General features: G+C 46.3%; 1 protein-coding gene across 1 annotated transcript in view; it reads left to right on the forward strand.

The window, feature by feature from the left end:
• Positions 1-743: 743 nt before the first annotated feature.
• C7 (complement C7) overlaps positions 744-25,796 on the forward strand; it is a 28,073-nt gene continuing 3,020 nt past the window's right edge. The window contains exons 1-15 of the mRNA XM_075266458.1: positions 744-873; positions 9,054-9,096; positions 11,275-11,350; positions 11,604-11,745; positions 12,274-12,415; positions 13,779-13,917; positions 15,182-15,319; positions 15,451-15,694; positions 17,224-17,337; positions 17,431-17,597; positions 20,428-20,656; positions 20,818-20,995; positions 24,485-24,572; positions 24,851-24,983; positions 25,067-25,258. Of these exons, the coding sequence (XP_075122559.1) occupies positions 744-873; positions 9,054-9,096; positions 11,275-11,350; positions 11,604-11,745; positions 12,274-12,415; positions 13,779-13,917; positions 15,182-15,319; positions 15,451-15,694; positions 17,224-17,337; positions 17,431-17,597; positions 20,428-20,656; positions 20,818-20,995; positions 24,485-24,572; positions 24,851-24,983; positions 25,067-25,258 (2,155 nt within the window). The remainder of the gene's footprint in view (positions 874-9,053; positions 9,097-11,274; positions 11,351-11,603; positions 11,746-12,273; positions 12,416-13,778; positions 13,918-15,181; positions 15,320-15,450; positions 15,695-17,223; positions 17,338-17,430; positions 17,598-20,427; positions 20,657-20,817; positions 20,996-24,484; positions 24,573-24,850; positions 24,984-25,066; positions 25,259-25,796) is intronic.

Genomic DNA, 25,796 nt, shown 5'->3' on the forward strand with positions numbered 1-25,796 from the left:
GCTACCCACTGTAAAATTTGGTGGAGGTTCCATCATGCTTTGGGGCTGTGTGGCCAATGCCGGCATCGGGAATCTTGTTAAAGTTGAGGGTCGCATGGATTCCACTCAGTATCAGCAGATTCTTGAGAATAATGTTCAAGAATCAGTGACGAAGTTGAAGTTACGCCGGGGATGGATATTTCAGCAAGACAATGATCCAAAACACCGCTCCAAATCCTCAGGCATTCATGCAGAGGAACAATTACAATGTTCTGGAATGGCCATCCCAGTCCCCAGACCTGAATATCATTGAACATCTGTGGGATGATTGGAAGCGGGCTGTCCATGCTCGGCGACCATCTAACTTAACTGAACTTGAATTGTTTGTCCAAAATACCTTTATCCAGGATCCAGGAACTGATTAAAAGCTACAGGAAGCGACTAGAGGCTGTTATCTTTGCAAAAGGAAGATCTACTAAATATTAATGTCACTTTTCTGTTGAGGTGCCCATACTTTTGCACCGGTCAAATTTTGGTTTAATGCATATTGCGCATTTTCTGTTAGTACAATAAACCTCATTTCAATCCTGAAATATTACTGTGTCCATCAGTTATTAGATATATCAAACTGAAATGGCTGCTGCAAACACCAAAATATTTAGAACTAAAAATGATTAAGATTAATAGGGGTGCCCAAACTTTTTCATAGGACTGTAAATATATACATGGTGTTGGGAACCCCACCACCCTGATAGTACTCTATAATGGAGGCGGAGCCAGCAGCAGAGGATGCGGTGATGTCACTAAGCAGGATACATATAGGGGATTATCTGCAGGACACTTCAGGGCTGAACTTTCACTGCTGCAGACAGAGGAAAGTTTCCAGATATGAAGGTAAGACCCGCAGGGCTTTATTATTATCTAACAGGGACCGCACCAGGCATCCAGCGGTGTTACAAAAAAAATTCTGCTGAGAGAGACGTCCTACACGGAGGGCTATGAGAAGGGCAGACACCTGGCAGACCCCATTATAGTCAAATGGGTCTGCAGGTAACCGGTGTTTTAGTGGTGCAGCTCTCTGTGGATCCGAATTTCTACTATATTTTTACTTTGTACACTAATTTTTGGGAAACGTAGTTGGGCTCATAATGATAAAACCCCTTGTGGGCTGTAGTCTCCGAAATGGGATATCCATTGTATTGGTGCTCTAGGGTAAGCTCTTGTGATCAGGGTCCTCACTCCTCTTGTGTCCTCCTCATAGATTGTAAGCTCTTGTGATCAGGGCCCTCACTCCTCTTGTGTCCTCCTATCCCCTCATAGATTGTAAGCTCTTGTGATCAGGGCCCTCACTCCTCTTGTGTCCTCCTATCCCCTCATAGATTGTAAGCTCTTGTGATCAGGGCCCTCACTCCTCTTGTGTCCTCCTATCCCCTCATAGATTGTAAGCTCTTGTGATCAGGGCCCTCACTCCTCTTGTGTCCTCCTATCTCCTCATAGATTGTAAGCTCTTGTGATCAGGGCCCTCACTCCTCTTGTGTCCTCCTATCTCCTCATAGATTGTAAGCTCTTGTGATCAGGGCCCTCACTCCTCTTGTGTCCTCCTATCCCCTCATAGATTGTAAGCTCTTGTGATCAGGGCCCTCACTCCTCTTGTGTCCTCCTATCTCCTCATAGATTGTAAGCTCTTGTGATCAGGGCCCTCACTCCTCTTGTGTCCTCCTCATAGATTGTAAGCTCTTGTGATCAGGGCCCTCACTCCTCTTGTGTCCTCCTCATAGATTGTAAGCTCTTGTGATCAGGGTCCTCACTCCTCTTGTGTCCTCCTATCCCCTCATAGATTGTAAGCTCTTGTGATCAGGGTCCTCACTCCTCTTGTGTCCTCTCCTATCTCCTCATAGACTGTAAGCTCTTGTGATCAGGGCCCTCACTCCTCTTGTGTCCTCCTATCCCCTCATAGATTGTAAGCTCTTGTGATCAGGGTCCTCACTCCTCTTGTGTCCTCTCCTATCTCCTCATAGATTGTAAGCTCTTGTGATCAGGGCCCTCACTCCTCTTGTGTCCTCCTATCTCCTCATAGATTGTAAGCTCTTGTGATCAGGGCCCTCACTCCTCTGGTGTCCTCCTATCTCCTCATAGATTGTAAGCTCTTGTGATCAGGGCCCTCACTCCTCTTGTGTCCTCCTATCTCCTCATAGATTGTAAGCTCTTGTGATCAGGGCCCTCACTCCTCCTGTGTCCTCCTCATAGATTGTAAGCTCTTGTGATCAGGGCCCTCACTCCTCTTGTATCCTCTCCTATCACCTCATAGATTGTAAGCTCTTGTGATCAGGGCCCTCACTCCTCTTGTGTCCTCCTATCCCCTCATAGATTGTAAGCTCTTGTGATCAGGGCCCTCACTCCTCTTGTGTCCTCCTCTCCCCTCATAGATTGTAAGCTCTTGTGATCAGGGCCCTCACTCCTCTTGTGTCCTCCTATCCCCTCATAGATTGTAAGCTCTTGTGATCAGGGCCCTCACTCCTCTTGTGTCCTCCTATCACCTCATAGATTGTAAGCTCTTGTGATCAGGGTCCTCACTCCTCTTGTATCCTCTCCTATCTCCTCATAGATTGTAAGCTCTTGTGATCAGGGCCCTCACTCCTCTTGTGTCCTCCTATCTCCTCATAGATTGTAAGCTCTTGTGATCAGGGTCCTCACTCCTCTTGTGCCCTCCTCATAGATTGTAAGCTCCTGTGATCAGGGCCCTCACTCCTCTTGTGTCCTCCTATCCCCTCATAGATTGTAAGCTCTTGTGATCAGGGCCCTCACTCCTCTTGTGTCCTCCTATCTCCTCATAGATTGTAAGCTCTTGTGATCAGGGCCCTCACTCCTCTTGTGTCCTCCTATCCCCTCATAGATTGTAAGCTCTTGTGATCAGGGCCCTCACTCCTCTTGTGTCCTCCTATCTCCTCATAGATTGTAAGCTCTTGTGATCAGGGCCCTCACTCCTCTTGTGTCCTCCTCATAGATTGTAAGCTCTTGTGATCAGGGCCCTCACTCCTCTTGTGTCCTCCTCATAGATTGTAAGCTCTTGTGATCAGGGTCCTCACTCCTCTTGTGTCCTCCTATCCCCTCATAGATTGTAAGCTCTTGTGATCAGGGTCCTCACTCCTCTTGTGTCCTCTCCTATCTCCTCATAGACTGTAAGCTCTTGTGATCAGGGCCCTCACTCCTCTTGTGTCCTCCTATCCCCTCATAGATTGTAAGCTCTTGTGATCAGGGTCCTCACTCCTCTTGTGTCCTCTCCTATCTCCTCATAGATTGTAAGCTCTTGTGATCAGGGCCCTCACTCCTCTTGTGTCCTCCTATCTCCTCATAGATTGTAAGCTCTTGTGATCAGGGCCCTCACTCCTCTGGTGTCCTCCTATCTCCTCATAGATTGTAAGCTCTTGTGATCAGGGCCCTCACTCCTCTTGTATCCTCTCCTATCACCTCATAGACTGTAAGCTCTTGTGATCAGGGCCCTCACTCCTCTTGTGTCCTCCTATCCCCTCATAGATTGTAAGCTCTTGTGATCAGGGCCCTCACTCCTCTTGTGTCCTCCTCTCCCCTCATAGATTGTAAGCTCTTGTGATCAGGGCCCTCACTCCTCTTGTGTCCTCCTATCCCCTCATAGATTGTAAGCTCTTGTGATCAGGGCCCTCACTCCTCTTGTGTCCTCCTATCACCTCATAGATTGTAAGCTCTTGTGATCAGGGTCCTCACTCCTCTTGTATCCTCTCCTATCTCCTCATAGATTGTAAGCTCTTGTGATCAGGGCCCTCACTCCTCTTGTGTCCTCCTATCTCCTCATAGATTGTAAGCTCTTGTGATCAGGGTCCTCACTCCTCTTGTGCCCTCCTCATAGATTGTAAGCTCCTGTGATCAGGGCCCTCACTCCTCTTGTGTCCTCCTATCCCCTCATAGATTGTAAGCTCTTGTGATCAGGGCCCTCACTCCTCTTGTGTCCTCCTCTCCCCTCATAGATTGTAAGCTCTTGTGATCAGGGTCCTCACTCCTCTTGTGTCCTCCTATCTCCTCATAGATTGTAAGCTCTTGTGATCAGGGCCCTCACTCCTCTTGTGTCCTCTCCCCTCATAGATTGTAAGCTCTTGTGATCAGGGCCCTCACTCCTCTTGTATCCTCTCCTATCCCGTCATAGATTGTAAGCTCCTGTGATCAGGGCCCTCACTCCTCTTGTGTCCTCCTATCCCCTCATAGATTGTAAGCTCTTGTGATCAGGGCCCTCACTCCTCTTGTGTCCTCCTCTCCCCTCATAGATTGTAAGCTCTTGTGATCAGGGTCCTCACTCCTCTTGTGTCCTCCTATCTCCTCATAGACAGTAAGCTCTTGTGATCAGGGTCCTCACTCCTCTTGTGTCCTCCTATCACCTCATAGATTGTAAGCTCTTGTGATCAGGGCCCTCACTCCTCTTGTGTCCTCCTATCACCTCATAGATTGTAAGCTCTTGTGATCAGGGCCCTCACTCCTCTTGTGTTCTCCTATCCCCTCATAGATTGTAAGCTCTTGTGATCAGGGTCCTCACTCCTCTTGTGTCCTCCTATCTCCTCATAGATTGTAAGCTCTTGTGATCAGGGCCCTCACTCCTCTTGTGTCCTCTCCCCTCATAAATTGTAAGCTCTTGTGATCAGGGTCCTCACTCCTCTTGTGTCCTCTCCCCTCATAGATTGTAAGCTCTTGTGATCAGGACCCTCACTCCTCTTGTGTCCTCCTATCCCCTCATAGATTGTAAGCTCTTGTGATCAGGGCCCTCACTCCTCTTGTGTCCTCTCCTATCTCCTCATAGATTGTAAGCTCTTGTGATCAGGGCCTTCACTCCTCTTGTGTCCTCCTATCCCCTCATAGATTGTAAGCTCTTGTGATCAGGGCCTTCACTCCTCTTGTGTTCTCCTATCCCCTCATAGATTGTAAGTCCCAGTTTATTTCTCTCTTATAGCACCAACATATTTGGTAACGCTCTGCAGCCATTGGGGTCACTGCTCCATATAGGGTTTACAATCTACAGTCCCTATTATCAGTATGTCTTTAAAGCCTAGGAGGAAACCCATAGATAAACCCCAGGACCCCCTGACCACTGAGCCCTCATGCTGCCCACTGTGCGGTTGTGTTCTCTGGGAAAGCTGGGTGATATTATGTAGGAGCTGTGGTAGTGACCGTATTGATAGTCACCCAGCTTTCTATAACCTCCTCTTCTCCTCTGTGCCATATATTGCCTCCTGCTCTCTCATGACGGGTTACATATTGGGAGACATCGGACCCTCAGGGTAATTTAGTATTGTTCTGGTCCAGGGATAGGATGTGGTGTCACCTACTATACAGACTCCATATATATACATGTATATAATAATCCAATCTGGTGGTGACACAAACCTGAGAGATGACCTGGAGAATTACAGATTATTTACATGCTGCAATACCTGGTCTCATCTGCAGGTGGCGCTGTTAGACTTGATATCTATGGTCAGTGACTAAACCAGTCTGTCTGTGACTATACACTAGTCGTGGACGTGCCGAGTATTCTGAGCACAAAAGATTGTGGCAAATCTGCATCGGTTTTCAATAATTTTTTTGTTTCCTAAAAAAAAAAAAACATTTTGCTCCACTAAAGTCAAAGATCCAGGACCCGACATTAAAGGGGTTCATTGGTTTTATGTGAATGAAGATCCAGAACATTCTAATAGACTTTGTGTTTCTATTCTTCTCCATGTACAAGATCTCTGCTTGCTGTCAGTGACTGAGAAGACTCTGGTGTCCATTCAGAGGCAGTAACCCTGTACATAGCTAGTCCTGCTCTCAGCTGATACATTGTATCCAGTCTAGACAATGCTCTGTGAGCTCAACAGCCTGGACTACACACTGATACATTGTATCCAATCTAGACAATGCTCTGTGAGCTCAACAGCCTGGACTACACACTGATACATTGTATCCAGTCTAGACAACGCTCTGCGAGCTCACCAGCCTGGACTACACACTGATACATTGTATCCAGTCTAGACAATGCTCTGTGAGCTCACCAGCCTGGACTCCACACTGATACATTGTATCCAGTCTAGACAACGCTCTGTGAGCTCAACAGCCTGGACTACACACTGATACATTGTATCCAATCTAGACAATGCTCTGTGAGCTCAACAGCCTTGACTCCACACTGATACATTGTATCCAGTCTAGACAATGCTCTGTGAGCTCAACAGCCTCGACTCCACACTGATACATTGTAGCAAACCAGCAGAGAGATTTGTGCAGCTGTTGCTGTGTATTCTGCCCGGTCTGTCATCTTTCCTACGGGTCTGTTCACTGACAGGATAGCTAATACTGAGCCTGTGGGGGGCGCTGTATATCCTGGTATACGGTAACATTCATTCTGTCGCTATTTATCATGCAGCGGTTCATTGTCTTCGCTGTCTTGTGCTTCTCGGATCCACGCTGCTTGTTACATTGTTGCTGCTCTGCGACACATGTTGACATTTACCTTCCCTGTAGGTCACATGTGAGCGCTGCGGCTGTCACTTCACTCGCGCTCATTCTCTGAATACAGGATGAGACGGGCGCTCGGCTGAGAGTTGACATCTCATGTACAGAGTAATGGCTGACATTATCTATCATTGTGCGCATCATTGGTCAATTTTATCTTCTAGGTAGATCCAAAATTCTGCGCCGATTCATTTCTTGTTATATTATTATACCTGTCAGAGCTTTGTTTTCTGATACAAAGCACCAAATCTCCTGCATGAGGTTACTTAAAATTCTGCTAACTGGAGCCACCACTAGGGGGAGCTCATGAGCTTTCTAAATACTGTACACAGTGAACTCTATAATAGCAGTATACAGTAAGCTCCTGAGCTCCAACTAGTGGTGACTGCTGGAAGACAAAATTCTATCTTTTCCATGGTCACTTTTCAACAGTTTTTTGAGTAAATCAATAAAATAGGAAAATGTAAAATATTTTGTAATCTATCTTATCAGAGAAAAATGCTTCTTTCTCCACTTATTAGGTACCACTTCCCAAAGTTTTACATTGACATTCAGTCTTAAATATCTACGGAATCCTTTTTTGTCTTTGATAGACTATCAGCACACTGACGTGTCAGATGACGTGTCCATAGAAGTCTAAGGAGAAGGAAGGGGGAGGAGGAGTTGATTGAGGGAGCAGATACAGGCAGAGAGGCTGCTGCAGATAATAGCATGACCACAAATAGAAACCAACAGTAGTAGAAATGTGTCTGCCAGTGCCGCCACCACCCAAGAGTCCCTTAGATACTATTGCAGCCACCACCACCCGCTTGCTGTGATGTCTGTTTTGGGTCTTATCTGTGATACAGCCATCATTGGATTTAGTAATCGCATCACCTTCCCCACTATTTTGTGACTCATCATCGCAATGGGATTCTTGTAAGTCCTCACAATTCCCAACAGATTACCAGTACCACTTACCACTACTACCTCCACCAACACCCATGTCTTCCACCTCCACATCCAAAAAATACTGTCACTTCTCACCCAACTCATCAAAAAGAGGAAGAATAGGAAGTTGTAGACTATGAGGAATGTATCCCTCAGCAGATGCCACAAGACTACTAGAGAACGGGATCTGTGTCAATGAGAAATACATATTTGACAATACAGAAGAGAGGGAGACACAGAACCCTGACTCAACATTTGTGGTTCACTGCTGTCAAAAATCTCTTTATTCTCAGGAAGTATAATAACACCATTGCTACTAGAGGAGCTGTCAAGAATAGACATAGAGTTACTGTTGCCATCCACAATCTTATTGATAGTACCTGCACAAGTGTTTCCTGCTCCCCCTTTTGCTTGTCCCCCTGTTTTTACTGTAATATTTCTGCCTATTGCTTAATTATAACAATGATTGGTAATTGTGACACTATTTTATTTATTTTTATATGACAAAAAAACTGAAAAATAGCAAATATCATTGGTTAGTGACTATTAAAATAGAACAGCATCAGTTAGTAGGTTTTTTATGTTGTTAAGATGGAGGCAGAGACTTCATATTGAGTGAAAAATAAAACAATGCTTAAATAATAGAGATTTTTTCAGATTAGTGCAGGCAGAATCTGTGTTTTGCTTTTAGAACAGCAGTTTCTATGTATTTTTATCAAATTCATTTAAACTCCTGCCCAAAAAAAACTTAAAAGATTTTTTTCACTAAGAGGACTGACTGTCAGTAAAAAATATGTTTAACCGAAAGACATAATGAGATTATTGGCAATGATAGGCTTAACTTTTGAAGGGATTCTATCATTAAAATGAGATTTTTTTTGTCCCTAACACGTAGGAATAGCCTTAAGAAAGCCTATTCTTCTCCCACTTTTAAATCTCTGTGTTTTTCGGTATGCAAATGAGTTCCCTCGCAGCACTGGGGGTGGGCCCTAGTGCTCAAACAGCACTGGGGGCGTTCCCAATGCTGGGAGAGAAATCTCCAGCGCTGCCTCCATCTTTGTCTGGAATGGCCTTTCTCCACGTCTTCTTCCGGCGCGGGAGTCAAACTTCTACACATGCGCAGTCGGTTCTACCATCGGGCCTCGGGCAGAGCCGACTGCACATGCCCCTGGCCATTTTTTTGTGGCCGCTTACACTCATGGCCACAAAGAAATGGCCATAAAAAATGGCCACGGGCATATGTAGTCAGCTCCGTCTTTTTGGAATGGGCCCCTGTATGATGCAGTGAGATAAATCACAGACCCTTCACTATCTCCACCATTACTGTAATGCCTCAGGTTCCATTATACAGCACCTTATATAACGTATATGACACCAGCACTGTAAGGTGTCCACCAACCTCTGTCAGGTGACGTCAGGTGTCTCTAGCCCATCGCAGTGACTCACAAGACGTGTGTGTTCTGTATTTTACTACCTGAACACATGACAGCGGCCATTGTAGTTAATCTGATTTCAATCTCCATTTGTTTGGTTTCATTAAAAACTAAAAATGTTTAATTTTTGGGTGGAACCCAGCTCGTCTCAAATTAGTTCTCCCGTCTCTATTTAACCTCTTTCTTTTCCATCCCTAGTGTCAGCTTCTATTTCTTGTGCTGCTCCTGGAGATCTGGGAAGGTGACACTTTTCTTCCAGGTTTCAGGTAAGAATTGAAAAAAACAAAATCCAAATGCTACACTGCTGCTGGATGAGAGACCCTGTGGTTCCACTAGAGGGGGCAATTTATGGAAAAAAAATCTAAAGACCTTGTAATAAAGTTTAATCCTCAGGCTGCATTCACACAGGATAATCAATCCTGAAGCAGAAGGGATGCGAGGGTCAGTCACTACATCCTGGGAGAGACCCGAGGGAGCCCAAATGCCCCCTTGCCCTGTAGAAGGACACCAATACTAGAAAGGCACAGGGTAGCTGGGGCTATTGCAAATTCTGCATTGGGGCAATGTGTTGACCATTCAGATGACTGAGTTTATTTCTGCTGTGGCTCACAGAGAGGGGTGACAAGGGAGCTGTTTGTATAGTGTTTCTATCCTGCCTTATCTATACAGCTGTCAATAACTCCACCTATACTGATGATGAGATGACTCTACACTTCTGTTACAGTCTATACAGTAGAGCTGACAAGTGAGCTGCATACAGAGCCTTATCTTTGTATATAGTGTACCTATTCTGGCTTATCTATAGAGCTGTCAGTAATTCCACCTATACTGATAATGAGATGACTCTGCGCTTTCTGTCCCAGTCTATACAGCAGAGCTGACAAGTGAGCTGCATACAGAACCTTATCTGTGTGTATTGTGTTACTATTCTGGCTTATCTATAGAGCTGTCAGTAATTCCACCTATACTGATAATGAGATGACTCTGTGCTTTCTGTCCCAGTCTATACAGTAGAGCTGACAAGTGAGCTGTATTCAGAGCCATATCTTTGTGTATAGTGTTACTATTCTGGCTTATCTATAGAGCTTTCAGTAATTCCACCTATACTGATAATGAGGTGACTCTATGCTTTCTGTCCCAGTCTATACAGTAGAGCTGACAAGTGAGCTGCATACAGAGCCTTATCTTTGTGTATAGTGTTACTATCCTGCCTTATCTGAAGAGCTGTCAGTAATTCCACCTATACTGATAGTGAGATGACTCTGCGCTTTCTGTCCCAGTCTATACAGCAGAGCTGACAAGTGAGTTTCATACAGAGCCTTATCGTTGTGTATAGTGTTACTATCCTGGCTTATCTATAGAGCTGTCAGTAATTCCACCTATACTGATAATGAGATGACTCTGCGCTTTCTGTCCCAGTCTATGCAGTAGAGCTGACAAGTGAGCTGAATTCAGAGCCTTATCTCTGTGTATAGTGTTTTTATCCTGCCTTATCTGTAGAGCTGTCAGTAACTCCACCACCCTTTAACTCCCAACTTTCAGATGTCTAAAAGAGGAACAAAGCTGCAGCAAATGTATTATAAGACACACCCATAACCTCACCCATAGCCCTTTGGCCACACACAATCCCACTATATATTATCTTTCTTCCTTGTGACCCCACATACAGTTTAATTCCACCATGAACCCCCCACACAGTATAAAGTCCAATTTGTTGCCAAACAGTATAATATTCCCTTATAGTCCCTCATGGTATAATGCTCCATCGTGGGCTCCATAAAGTATAATGTCCCCCATTTTGCCCCTCATACAGTATAACGTCCCCTATGTGGTCCTCACACAGTATGTCCCCCCTTGTGGCCTCCACACAGTATTAGGCTCCGTTCCCACGGAGTAACGCGTCGTGCATTCAGACACGTATATACGTGTCAGAGTGTGAGTGCTCAAAACAAATGCCATTCATTTCAATGTGTGCTGACTCATGCGCGCTACACATTGAAATCAATGGGAGGCTTTTTAACCCTGGATGCACGGCGCGTTACTCCGTGGGAATGGAGCATTATGTCCCCCCATTGTAGTCCTCACTGTATAATGCCCTATCCTAGTTGTTCCACACAGTATAATGCCACCTTGTGACCCACACACACTATCCTCTCACTTCTTATGGAACCCATGCAGTATAATGTCCACCTCTTCTTGTCTCCATATCATAAAGACCACACACACTATAATCCCCCCTAATTGTGGCTCCTACATTATAATGCCCTCTCAATGGGACCCCCAAGGATCATCTATTGAATCCGAACGGTTGGAGGTTGTGTCTAATAGTAATGAAATGACTCTGCGCATGGTTGCCCAGTCTGTACAGTAAAGCTGATCAGTTAGCTGCATCTTTGTGTCCATACATTATGTTTTATAGGGGTGTGACAAAAGTCAACTGCAAATGGGGCCCCTATGGACCTTGGTCAGATTGTGATGGCTGCTCTAAGACCCAGGTATGTCGTGTGCTCACACCTACATCTGATCAGACAGAAGGCTATCTGTGTCCTGGGCACATATTGTGGCATAAACCAAAGTTATAGAAGTCTTCTGATATAGGGATCTCCTCTGTGTCTTCTGGCTACTGGGACCCACTAAAATCTCTGGACCGAACTGTACCTGATTCTAATGGAGATCTGACCCCAGTGTATAGAAGTCTATGTATATAGTGGTTTGCACTGACTCCTATTCTCACTCTTGCCCTTACAGACTCGCAGGCGGGCCATTGAGGTCTATGCCCAGTTTGGTGGTCTTGAATGCTCTGGAAATTCTTTTGAGACTCAGTCTTGTGTTCCCACCAAGGGATGTCCATTGGAGGACGGCTGCGGAGAGCGCTTCCGATGCTTCTCAGGTAATGACTGACAACAAGAAGAGGCAAAGTCCTATCAAGTAACGGCCTGAAGAAGAGCGGCCAGGGCAATGAACATGAAGCCCCAAATCCATGCCCTTATGCCCCGGGTGTATGTGGGCCGGGAATCACAGAGCAAGACTAGTGTAGAGAATGTCCCAGATCTGCCCCAGTCTAGTAACCCCAGTGGGCGCTGGCATCAGTTCAGGTTTGCATGTTATGACGTGGCCCGGTCCAGGACCCCATTTTCTGGCAGCAGTATACTCTACACTTACAAAGACAAGACACTCAAATTTTTGGAAAATGTAACATAGGAAACCCTTGTATGGTGTTGTAGTGCACTTGGGTGAATTCACATGTAGTAGAACTTTTTGTGGCTTTCCTATCTATCCATATACAGATTGCAAAAATCACAAAAACAACCCCATTCAGATGAATAGAAATGCAACAAATTGCCACATGTGAATTCTCCCTTCTCCTGCCCTCCTCTATATAACATGGGATGTGACGGTTTCCATTTCTGTGCGTCAGGTCAGTGTATCAGTAAAGCGCTGGTGTGCAATGGAGATCATGACTGTGAAGAAGACAGCAGCGATGAGGCCCACTGCGAGGTGCGGCATAAAGTGTGCGACACGGATAAATACCCCCCCAATACCGAACTAACCGGACGGGGGTAAGAAAAGAGGACACTGTCCATGGTTATATACTGTTTAGATATGGGGGAGCTGCATGTTGGGGGCATTACTGCTGAGAGGGTGGACATGGGTGACAGAATGTTACTGCCATTCACAGACTGGGATGTAGGGGTCCTGGCTCAGACCCTCATCCATCAACTCAGGGCAATGACATTTATTAAGAGAGGTTCCTCCTCTTCCTTCCCTCATTGTATAAGTGTAATCTTGTAAGATATGTTATTAAGGGATAATATCACTGATGCTGTAGTTGTCCCATCTGCTAAATTTGGTGGCCTCTTTAAAGGGCTTGAGAAGCTGCCACACTTCTCTCTAATGACATCTTGAATTAACACATTGTCTCTGTAGTCTTCTGCATGCAATAATCATGCATCAGCTTCTGCTGCTCACACTGTTGCTCCAGCATGTTTAAGATGGAATTCCAACAAGTTGCAGATAAGGCGCTGCAAAGGGTAAGGATTTTGTTGCTGCAAATTTAGCAGGGTGTTTTTTGCGATGTTAGAATATCTGAAATGTACAGAGATTTTTCTGCCCATGAGGAACACCACTTTTAAGTTACTATACGGGTTAATAGAGTAGTGAACCACCAGATTAAGGACATGGCCATTAAAGGACGATAGGTTACTCATCCTAACGGCAGTGCAGCAACAATATTGATGCTAGAAATGCTGCACAGTTGGAGTTGGTGAGGAGCCATCCAGTGGGATACTTGCTGCAGGAAACAATGACGCAGCCCCTCCGCTGTGTGTGTCCTCTGATCTAGGCTCAAGAAGTGCATGGGCTCTGCAGGCGGAATCAGCGGTTTACTGTTATGCATTTAATGAAAAATGTGAACTCTTGCCGAAAAAACCCTTAAGATTTAAATGACATTTGAATACTTTTTATATAGATGAAACTGCTCTATTGCACAACAGACAGACAAAAGTAGATAATTGGAAATTATAGGGTTAATTGTGTATCTATTAGGACAGGATACAAATCATAGATAGGTGTGAGGGAGACTATCACTAATCTGTCTAGAATTTATTAAATCTGTCTAAACTCTCCTATTCCTAATATTCTATAACTCTATTGCTTGCAATGTATAAGATTTTCCAAACTGGCCCCTGTATGATGCAGTGAGGTGAACCACAGACCCCTCACTATATCCACCATTACTGTAATGCCTCGAGGTCAAGCTCACAGCACCTTATATAGAGTATATGACACCAGCACTGTATGGCGTCCACCTTCCACTGACTATTGGCTGAGATGTCAGGATGTGCGAGAACATCACAGTGACTCACAAGTCTATTCTGTATTTCTCCTCTGCAATACACTGGTGGTTTCCTTTATTGTTCCCAGCTTCAATGTCGCCACCCAAGAGCTGAGGAACGGGGTCATTCACACAAAGAGCTTTGGGGGAAAGTGTCGTAAAACGTACAGCGGAGACGGCAGAGACTTCTACAGGTTAAGTGACAACGTCCTCACCTACACCTTTAAGGTAATTCAGGTGTATTTACACATTGCACAGTGGTGGTAGCACAGCGGGAAGGTTTGCAGATGTCAGGGGTAAGATGGGACAGGCATGTTACAATTCAGTGTGTCCAAATCTTTGCAGAGGAGTCTTGAGGGTCCAGTGGAGTCTGATGAGGGCAGAGGGGTCAGATGGGGCGTATTTCCCTGTACACATTACATTACATTCACACATAGTTCCATTTATTAAGAAGAACTATCAGGAAGATACTTATCATAGGACCCCCATGTATAGTATATGAATGACAAATAGTGACCCTTTTCATCACATCCCAAAATGACACACCCCAGACCAGACCCCTAAATACAGACTCTAGAATAGACACACTAAATACAGAGCCTACGGTATTACAGGCCCCTGACCAGACCCACTAAATACAAACCCAAGTCCTGTTACAGTAATAGAAACCACATCAGTGTAGACACCTAGTGTAATACAGACCAAAGAACCCCTAAATACGAATCCCAGACCCACTGAATAGACCCCCCATGCAGAACCCTAGAGAAATACAGAGTCCAAATCTTCTAAATATAGACCTCAGACGTAAAACCCATAAATACAAAAAATAGACTGGACTCACTAAATACAGACCCAAGACTAGACCCCCTGACCAGACCCACTGAATACAGACCCAAGACCAGACCCCCTGACCAGACCCACTAAATACAGACCCAAGACCAGACCCCCTGACCAGACCCACTAAATACAGACCCAAGACCAGACCCCCTGACCAGACCCACTGAATACAGACCCAAGACCAGACCAACTAAATATAAACCCAAGATCAGAGCTACTAAATACAGACCCAAGACCAAACCCCCTGAGCAGACCCACTAAATAGAGACCCAAGACCAGACCCCCAGACCAGACCCACTAAATACAGACCCAAGACCAGACCCCCCCAGACCAGACCCGCTAAATACAGACCCAAGACCAGACCCCCCCAGACCAGACCCGCTAAATACAGACCCAAGACCAGACCCCCAGACCAGACCCACTAAATACAGACCCAAGACCAGACCCCCAGACCAGACCCACTAAATACAGACCCAAGACCAGACCCCCAGACCAGATAACTATATAAAGACTGAAGAAAGGGCCTTGTACCAAACGTTCACCTCAGTATCATCCTCCTTCACCAGTTTTCTGGCATGGAGGGAATGATGAATCCCACTACATAGATGGATACAATTTACTTTTATGTTTTTACATTTGCCATTTTTCTTTGCAGGTGGAGGCCAAGAACGACTTCAGCTATGACTACTATAACAGCAGCTGGTCATACGTGAAAACCACCGAGGAGAAAGTGCGATCTAACTATGCCGGTAACAAAGATGAGTCCAAGACCTTCTCATACACAAAAGATAAGGTAACCCTGAGCCTTCTCTCCTTCTCTTCCAGTCACTTAGTCCGGCTACATGTGGACATGTGATTGGTGTGCAGGATAAGGGGTATTCCGGCGGCGCTGTCACCGCTTATCTCAATGTTTTTGCCCTGCAGAGTTACCAGTTCTTGGTTATCAGGAATTACGTGGAAGTGGCCCAGTTCATCAATAACAATCCGGAGTACTTAGTGCTGGCGTCACCTTTCTGGACAGAACTCTTGAACCTCCCCTCCGTCTACGAGTATACAGCTTATCGCAAGATCATAGACAACTACGGGACCCATTATCTACAGTCTGGATCTCTGGGGGGCGAATATGAATTCCGGTTTTATCTCGAATCTGAAAAAGTGACCAAATACGGTACAAAATATTATGTCTATAATGTCGTATTCTAGCGTATGCGGAGGAAATGATCAATTACATTATAATTAGGGTTGAGCGATCGGGATCGGAAAAGATCGGATCCCGATCGGCGATTGAGTAAATTTCACGATCGCGATCGGGTTCCGATCCTGCCTTAAAAAGATCGGGAGCGGAATTCCGATCCCGATCACTCAACCGACTTACCTGCACAGAACCGCTGCCACTCCCCGGAGCTCTGGGTCTTTGTTCTCTCCTCTCTCTCTTCACATGCTGGCAGAGCGCTGTGCGCCTCCCTAGGCTAGTGTTACTGCTGAGAGTAGGCGGGGATTTTTGTGGCTTAGGAGAGTGTGGGCGGGTACAGGGAGGGGAGACGTGAGTGATGCACTCACGTCTGCCTGCCCTATACCCGCCCACACTCTCTTAAGCCACAACAAGCCCCGCCTTCTCCCAACATCAGTCACACTAGCCTGAGAGGCGGGGGCGCGCACAACAACAAATGACAAATTTTGTGCCTGTGTCCATCATCACACACCAAAATTAATAAAGACCTCAGACCAAACCCCAGACTAGGCCTCAAAATGAATACAGAGCCTATTGTACTCCCGAAATGTACCCCCAAAAATTCACACCCAGATCCCTGAATAAAAACAAAGCCCAGACCAGACCCCTCCCTGGTAAATACAGACTGCAGACACACAGAGCTGCTCTTACCCTGTACACCACTGCTGTAACACTCACAGGACCTGCACCAATATGGTCATGTGACCAGAGGTCCTTCTGCAGTTACAGGTTGGGGACACTGCTCATCACAGTTCTGTAGCATCTTTCTTACATGGGTTGTACCAGTTTTTGTTGTGAGGTGACGTCCTAGGCATTCATGTATCCTCACCTACTGTACCCGTCATCTCTTCCATGATGGAGACCACTGATGGGGACAAACTAAGCCCATCTGTGGGAGGGGAGAACTTCCCAATTCAGTAACGGTAGTAAGTGGTTGGTCCTAGGGTTTGCCCCTCACATGGCGGTTTTAGTCAATGATTGTATACCCCATAATATGACAATTCTGTGGCATCTTTTCTTAGAACTCTGTGTTGTGCTGTTCCTCTGTTGTTCCTCCTAGAAATGTAAAACCAAAATGATAACTGGGTTATACCATTCTCCTTGTCAATGGGAGTTTCCCTACATAGGGTCTACACGGGGGCCCCTCCATGTACAAGCACATTCCCAACTCGTAACATCCAGTTCTCAATTAATACACCTATTTCCAGGAGGAATAACAGGGGGACATTACAAGATGGAAATCTAAACAAAGACATGATTCCACATTGTTATGACATGGAGAATACAGTTAATCCTGAGACATGTCATGGGGTGATGGGTCCTTGTTGATCAGTTCTATAACCCCACATTGGGGCATCTACTATGTCTTGGCCGTCACGATTTAGCATTGATCTTTCCCCCATCCTCATCCCACATGGCGCTCATACTCAGTACCCCAAATAAGATACAGATTTGTTTTTTTCTAGAGGGATCCAAGACGGACTTTGAGCAGTGCACGTCCTCCAGCTCCGGGTTCTTGATTTTTCGCTCATCCAAAAAAGAATGTAAGAAGTTGCATGACGCCATAAGAGACTCCTCAGGTACGACGCATTTCCGCCTTGCTGTCTGTATTCTTAGTCTCAATGTCCTCCCGCACTTACCACTATATAAGAACTCGCCCTTTACGTTTGCAGGTAGCACCGGGAAAGAGATACGAGGCCAAGCCATAGTGAAAGGAGGAGAAGCCAAATTTATCTCGGCCCTCAGCTACTTCTCCCTGGATAACCCGGTTGCCAATGACCAGCGTTACTCTGCCTGGGCGGGCTCTGTGTCTAACCTGCCCAGTATTATAAAGTTTAAGGTCAGTACTAATCCTATACATCGCTAGAAATCTTATCAAAGGTATATGAGGCTACAAAGAGCACCCCCTCTCTCTGGAGGACCTGTTTGTACCTGCAATGCATGGACAGCTAGTCAGTTCAGCGAAAACTGTGCAGTACCTCTTTTCATCTGTGGTGATGCTGTAGGGAAAGTGAACAGTGCTTGGATCACAGCTGCAGGCCAACTTGTGACCACCAGGGGACCTTTCTGAGATACGGAGTCTTGTCATATGGCAGGAGGACCTGTGTGGCCCTCAAGCATGGGGCTTGGGTGTGGCTGCCACCTCAGAGCCCCTCTACATAGTATATCCTCCTATCTTCTATGATATTGTTCTGGATTTTTTCAGTACCGGACGCTACACAACCTTGTCTGCTATACAGGAGACTGCACAATGTCTAGGCACAGACTTGTTTCAGGTCACATGAGCATGTGAGATAATAGCACAAGACACAACAGACTGATACATTGTAGCAACTGGCAGAGAGTTTTCTGCGACACCTGCTGACTTCTTTAGCTCGCAGAGCATTGTCTAGGTCTTCCGTCCACAATATGATTTGCAACACAAAACGTCTTCTGCGTTACATCATAGGCAGTCTTGGAGGTTTTCTTCGAGCCGGGCACATGACAGCGCCATTTATCATGTCTTTCATTGCCAGACACTTCAACATCCTTTGCATTAGGGAATACAGGAGGCGAAAAATAATTAGGGATGTGACAGGAATGGCGGCGACCTCTCCGCGTGATCAATGTCTTTGTCTGGAATAAGTGGCTCACTCTTGTTGTCATGCAGCTCACATCTCTGACGCCCGGCCTGATGTTATCAGTGAGGTGTGCGCCTTGGAGGACGGCGGCACGTGATATGGATATATGTGTAATGTGCGGATATATGGCGGCAAATGACTCGGACCGGCTGCACGGTTAACTCTTTCTTTACCAAAGCAAGCAACTTAGTGACAGCATATAACCAGGTTTCCACCCAAGTTGTATAGGGGAATCATTGGAATAACTGGGATGCAGAAGAGCCTAGGAATCAGATTCTGCTACAGCGTGTTAGGAGTCTCCTTCACCTCACTTGTTGCAATCCGTCTCCCCAATCACTAGGTGCCCATAACATATGTAAGGCCAAGTCGGGCTACTTGATGCTGTAGCACCTATGCTATAAAAGAACGGCAGTGGTAGAACTAGAATTAGCTCCCAACTATAGAGATCAGATTCTATTACAGCGTGTTAGGAGTCTCCTTCACCTCACTTGTTGCAATCAGTCTCCCCAATCACTAGGTGCCATTTTCTGTATGTAAGGCCAAGCCCGGTTGCTTGCTACTGGAGAACCTATGCTCTGAAGGAACTGCAGTGCTAGAACAGTCTAGAACTAGAAATAGCATCCAGGCACTATTCCTAACTATAGAGTTCAGATTCTATTACTGCATGTTAGAAGTCTCCTTCTCCTCACTTGTTTCAGTCTGTCTCTCCATATAGTAGGTGCCCTTTTCTGTGTTTAAGGTCTAGTCAGGCTGCTTGAAACTGTATCACCTATTCTCTAAGGGAGTCTACAACAGCATGTTAGGAGTCTCCTTCACCTCCCGTGCATTCAGTCTCTCCATATACCAGGTGTTTTGTTCTGTGTGTTAGTACAAGAAGCTATGTGTCGCTAGATCTTGAGATCATGGTCTCACCTCAGCGTGTTAGGAGTCTCCTTCACCTCCCGTGCATTCAGTCTCTCCATATACCAGGTGTTTTGTTCTGTGTTAGTACAAGAAGCTATGTGTCACTAGATCTTGAGATCATGGTCTCACCTCAGCGTGTTAGGAGTCTCCTTCACCTCCCGTGCATTCAGTCTCTGCATATACCAGGTGTTATGTTCTGTGTGTTAGTACAAGAAGCTATGTGTCACTAGATCTTGAGATCATGGTCTCACCTCAGCGTGTTAGGAGTCTCCTTCACCTCCCGTGCATTCAGTCTCTCCATATACCAGGTGTTTTGCTCTGTGTGTTAGTACAAGAAGCGATGTGTCGCTAGATCTTGAGATCATGGTCTCACCTCAGCGTGTTAGGAGTCTCCTTCACCTCCCGTGCATTCAGTCTCTCCATATACCAGGTGTTTTGTTTGCTATGTGTCGCTAGATCTTGAGATCATGGTCTCACCTCAGCATGTTAGGAGTCTCCTTCACCTCCCATGCATTCAGTCTCTCCCTATACCAGGTGTTTTGCTCTGTGTGTTAGTACAAGAAGCTATGTGTTGTTAGATCTTGAGATCATGGTTGCGCCTGGTATCACTCCCTGTCTATCCCATAACAGTAACCCCTCCACTCGCAGCATCCATGTGCTGCCGCAGGAACAGCATTGCCTGCCCACTTCCAGATCAGCTGAAACTCCTTCTCTGCAGCAATCTCGGTATCCGCTGCCATGTGTTATATATGGCTTTATATTCAGCTTTTTCTGGGCAAACGCAACTAAAGCCGAATTCATAGACTTATGCCCTACCCATTAATATAGACCAAACCCACAAATACCTACAATGGTAGGCACAAGGGATCAGCTACCAATTGTCAATCCTACTTGCCAACTGTCCCGAAACATCTAGAAGGGGCTCCTGAGAAATGAAGTAGCCTCCTGGCAAATTTCCCTGCAGCGCCACCACAGGGGAAGTAAAGCATTACACCATTACAATGTTCTATATAAGGCATGGACTTGCCGGGTCCTCCAGCGATAGAGACGCTCTTTGCATCTGGTCTCTGGTTCGAGGCCACCAATGTTTTTCTCATCCTGGTCAGCTCCAGATGCGACATTCTCCTTCTCTGATTCATTTTCCAGCTTATGCCATTATATGAGTTGGTAAAAGAAGTGCCGTGCTACTCCGCCAAGAGGCTGTACCTGAAACGGGCCATAGAGCAGTATCTGGAAGAGGACAATGCGTGTCGGTGTAAGCCCTGCCAGAACCAGGGGCTGCCCGTCGTCGAGGGCACAAAGTGCGTGTGCCACTGCAAGCCGTATACACATGGCCCTGCGTGTGAACAAGGCTTCCTGGCCGGCGAGGATACAGGTACCATTCATACAGATGTACTGCAGCACCCATGCGTGCCAATACTAATGTGATGGTGGTTATATATGGGCAAAGTGGAAGAGAGCAAAATGAAATACAAAATTGCAGAGAACAGGAGTCATCACCTCCTCTATGATCCTCAGATATGTCTCTTCTTCTAGGAGCCACTGATGGCAGCTGGAATTGCTGGACATCCTGGAGCTCGTGTGCTGGGAGAGGCGGGAGACGAGTGAGGAGCCGTGTGTGTAACAACCCGCCCCCGAGCAATGGCGGCAAGCGCTGCATAGGGGACTCTATAGAAAGCCAACCATGTGAAGAGGATGAGCTCGTACATTTACGGTACATTCTATCTATCTATCTATCTATCTATCTATCTATCTCCTATCTATCTATCTATCTATCTATCTATCTATCTATCTATCTATCTATCTATCTATCTCTCATATACTGTCATGGCTGTGAGTGTTGGTAACCCTAAAATTTTTCTAGAAAAAATGCAAATTGGACATAATTTTACATAAAATTCCAAAAATGGGCCGGACAAAATTGTGGATAAATAACTTTGTTTCTAGCTGCTTATGCAGACTCACCTGTGGCAAGTAACAGGTGTGGGCGATATATAAAAGACACCTGAAACCTGATGAAAAGGAGAGAAGTTGTCTCCATCTTTGTGTCCATAGTGAATGAAGAGACTATACAGGAGGATTTTATCAGCAGGTGAAACACCCGTCCTCTGCGCCTGTGCTCTGCTTTTCGCCTTCCTATATAACAGCGTGTTGAACGTGTCCGTATACTGTGCGCAGAGTTCAGATGTGAGACTGAGGACACGGCATGAGCTGCTCATTAGAGGGAAATTCTTCTACAAAATGGTGTAAGACAGGAAGAAGCGGAGGACAGCCTATAGTGAGTGCTGCCGGGGGCTGCCCTGTGCCTGCCGCTACATTCAATGGACTCTTCACCTTTCTATAGTATAGTTATAGGAACAGAAATAAGACAAAGCAGCGAATAACAAGCACAACCTTGTGCACAGTCTACAACTATCTAATAGACTTTCTGTCTCTATTCTTCTCCATGTACAAGATCTCTGCTTGCTGTCAGTGACTCAGAAGACTCTGGTGTCCATTCAGAGGCAGTAACCCTGTACATAGCGAGTCCTGCTCTCAGCTGATACATTGTATCCAGTCTAGACAATGCTCTGTGAGCTCACATCAGCAACGTTATAATGTTTCAGTCCAGAGTCCAGGCTGTTGAACTCATATATCTCCTCTTCTCGGTGTGCATGTTCCGGGGCGCAGCCTCTTCTCGGGGTACATGTCCCAGGTGCAGCCTCTTCTCAGTGTGCATGTCCTGGGGTGCAGCCTCTTCTCGGGGTGTATGTCCTGTGGTGCAGCCTCTTCTCGGTGTGCATGTCCTGGGGTGCAGCCTCTTCTCGGTGTGCATGTCCTGGGGTGTAGCCTCTTCTCGGTGTGCATGTCCTGGGGTGCAGCCTCTTCTTGGTGTGCATGTCCTGGGGTGCAGCCTCTTCTTGGTGTGCATGTCCTGGGGTGCAGCCTCTTCTCGGTGTGCATGTCCCGGGGTGCAGCCTCTTCTCGGTGTGCATGTTCCGGGGCACAGCCTCTTCTTGGTGTGCATGTCCCGGGGTGCAGCCTCTTTTTGGTGTGCATGTTCTGGGGCGCAGCCTCTTCTCGGGGTACATGTCCCAGGTGCAGCCTCTTCTTGGTGTGCATGTCCCGGGTGCAGCCTCTTCTCGGTGTGCATGTCCCGGGGTGCAGCCTCTTCTTGGTGTGCATGTTCCGGGGCACAGCCTCTTCTTGGGGTACATGTCCCAGGTGCAGCCTCTTCTCGGTGTGCATGTCCTGGGGTGCAGCCTCTTCTTGGTGTGCATGTTCCGGGGCACAGCCTCTTCTTGGTGTGCATGTCCCGGGGTGCAGCCTCTTCTTGGTGTGCATGTCCCAGGGTGCAGCCTCTTCTTGGTGTGCATGTTCTGGAGCGCAGCCTCTTCTCGGGGTACATGTGCCGGGGTGCAGCCTCTTCTCGGTGTGCATGTCCCGGGGTGCAGCCTCTTCTCGGTGTGCATGTCCTGGGGTGCAGCCTCTTCTTGGTGTGCATGTTCTGGGGCGCAGCCTCTTCTCGGTGTACATGTCCCAGGTGCAGCCTCTTCTCGGTGTGCATGTCCTGGGGTGCAGCCTCTTCTCGGTGTGTATGTCCCAGGGTGCAGCCTCTTCTTGGTGTGCATGTCCTGGGGTGCAGCTTCTTGGTGTGCATGTCCTGGGGTGCAGCCTCTTCTCAGTGTGTATGTCCCAGGGTGCAGCCTCTTCTCGGTGTGTATGTCCCAGGGTGCAGCCTCTTCTTGGTATGCATGTCCTGGGGTGCAGCCTCTTCTTGGTGTGCATGTCCTGTGGTGCAGCCTCTTCTCGGCGTACATGTCCCGGGTGCAGCCTCTTTTCGGGGTGTATGTCCTGGGGTGCAGCCTCTTCTCGTTGTGCATGTCCTGGGGTGCAGCCCCTTCTCGGTGTGCATGTCCTGGGGTGCAGCCTCTTCTCCGTGTGCATGTCCTGGGGTGCAGCCTCCTCTCGGTGTGCATGTCCTGGGGTGCAGCCTCTTCTTGGTGTGCATGTTCTTGGGTGTAGCCTCTTCCTGGGTGTATGTTCCAGGGTGCAGCCTCTTCTCGGTGTGCATGTCCTGGGATGCAGCCTCTTCCGGGGTGTATGTTCCAGGGTGCAGCCTCTTTTCGGTGTGCATGTCCCGGGGTGCAGTCTCTTCTCGTTGTGCATGTCCTGGGGTGCAGCCTCTTCTGGGTTTGCATGTCCTGGGGTGCAGCCTCTTCTGGGTTTGCATGTCCTGGGGTGCATCCTCTTCTGGGTGTGCATGTCCTGGGGTGCAGCCTCTTCTCAGTGTGCATGTCCCGGGGTGTAGCTTCTTCTTGGTGTGCATGTCCAGGGGTGTAGCCTCTTCTTAGTGTGCATGTCCTGGGGTGTAGCCTCTTCTCAGTGTGCATGTCCCGGGGTGCAGCCTTTTCTTGGTGTGCATGTCCTGGGGTGCAGCCTCTTCTTGGTGTGCATGTCCCAGGGTGAAGCCTCTTCTCGGGGTACATGTCCCGGGGTGTAGCCTCTTCTTGGTGAAGCCTCTTCTTGCTGCAGCAAGCTCCCAGGTTCCAGCAGGTCCACGTCCAGTGCTGTTGCAGGTTTCTGCCATCTCGGTCCGATGCACATTGTAGTTTTTCTGCTGCGTCTTGTCCGCTCGGTTACAATGTGCAGCCACAGAATGAGATAATCATCTTTAATTTGGCCTCCCTGGTGGGGACACGAGCCGCATCTGCCATGTGCTAATATTGTGTCTTCTCCGTGACAAGTCCCTTCACCTGTTCTGACAACTGTCACCGCCACTTAGTCACTGACTGGACAATGAATTCCTTCTAGACCTCGGCTTATTACAAGTGCACATTATACGTCCATATACGCACAGATCACTGAATTGTGTCCCGGGGCTGAATATATTCTGTATTACCATAGACTACAACCCTCATCATCCTCCCTGTATGGACAGATGGTGGGGGAGGTGCTACAGGGGAGCCGCAGGAGGATTCCCATCTCTCCCATAGGACAATGATAGAAATGTATTTATAAATGATTAACCCTTTATATATTGATTAACCCTTTTAACCACATAAAAATAAAATCTCCAGAAATTCTTAAAAAAAACTTGTTCAATGTAAAAAGTTGGTTTAAAAAGTTGGTTTGATTTTTGGTGAGACCTTCCCTTTAAGGGGCTGCTATGCCTTTAAGCATGTGCAATAAACCCTCTCCCTTGTCTTTGCTCTCTCCTTAGCTCTGTGGAGCCGCACTGCTTCGATATCCAGATCTTACCCACAGAGTTCTGCGCAGCGCCCCGTCCTCTGCAGAATGGATTTATCCAGGTATTGATGTGTGATGTAACAGCGACATATCAGGCCGGGCTCCTCTCCAGCAATTCCCATTCTTACATGTACTCATTAGAAAATATATTTTTTCATAAATAGCATCCACCCCTGTCTGTGGGTTGTGTCTAGTATTGCAGCTTTCTGATAAAAAAAGAATGGAGCTGCAATACCACACACAACCTGTGAACAAGTGTGGCGCTGTTTCTGGAATAAAGCAGCTATTTTTTTTTTTTTTAATTTAAAATGCTTTTCTGTGTGTCTTGTTTCTTTCTCAGGATGATGATGGGATTTATCATGTTGGAGAACGTATAGTATACAATTGTTACCCCGGCTATACACTGGTGGGGGATCCCATTGCTGAGTGTAATGAGAACCGCCAGTGGCAAGTAAATGACATGCAATGCAAACGTGAGTACAGATACCAAATACTTATACAGTATATAACACTGACACATTCTAAGCCTCCATATTGTTACATTGTATCTTCTCAGAAATATTGTGTTCCACTCCTGATCTTCCAAGTAACATAAAAGCTGCTCCGGCCAAGGCTGACTATGAGCTGGGGGATAAGATAAGGCTGTCGTGTCCCCCCGGCCTGGATCTGGAGGGTCCCGATGTTATTCAGTGCAGTTCCAGCCTCACTTGGAATCCAACGATCAAAAACATTCAGTGCAAAAAGAACGGTGAGTGTGTAACTGTATGTAATGTGAATTTATATGCATGTAATGTGTTTAACTATGTAATGTGTATTTATATGCATGTAATCTGTGTAACTGTATGTAATGTGTATTTATATGTGTGTAATCTGTGTAACTGTATGTAATGTGAATTTATATGCGTGTAATGTGTGTAACTATGTAATATGAATTTATATGCATGTAATGTGTTTAACTATGTAATGTGTATTTATATGCATGTAATCTGTGTACCTGTATGTAATATGTATTTATATGTGTGTAATCTGTGTAACTGTATGTAATGTGAATTTATATGCGTCTAATCTGTGTAACTGTATGTAATGTGAATTTATATGCGTGTAATGTGTGTAACTGTTTGTAATGTGAATTTATATGCGTGTAATGTGTGTAACTGTATGTAATGTGTATTTATATGTGTGTAATCTGTGTAACTGTATGTAATGTGAATTTATTTGCATGTAACTATATTTAAAGTGAATTTATATGCGTGTAATCTGTGTAACTGTATGTAATGTGTATGTAT

Source organism: Leptodactylus fuscus, chromosome 1 (assembly GCF_031893055.1).
Source record: "Leptodactylus fuscus isolate aLepFus1 chromosome 1, aLepFus1.hap2, whole genome shotgun sequence".
Taxonomy (NCBI): Eukaryota; Metazoa; Chordata; class Amphibia; order Anura; family Leptodactylidae; genus Leptodactylus; species Leptodactylus fuscus.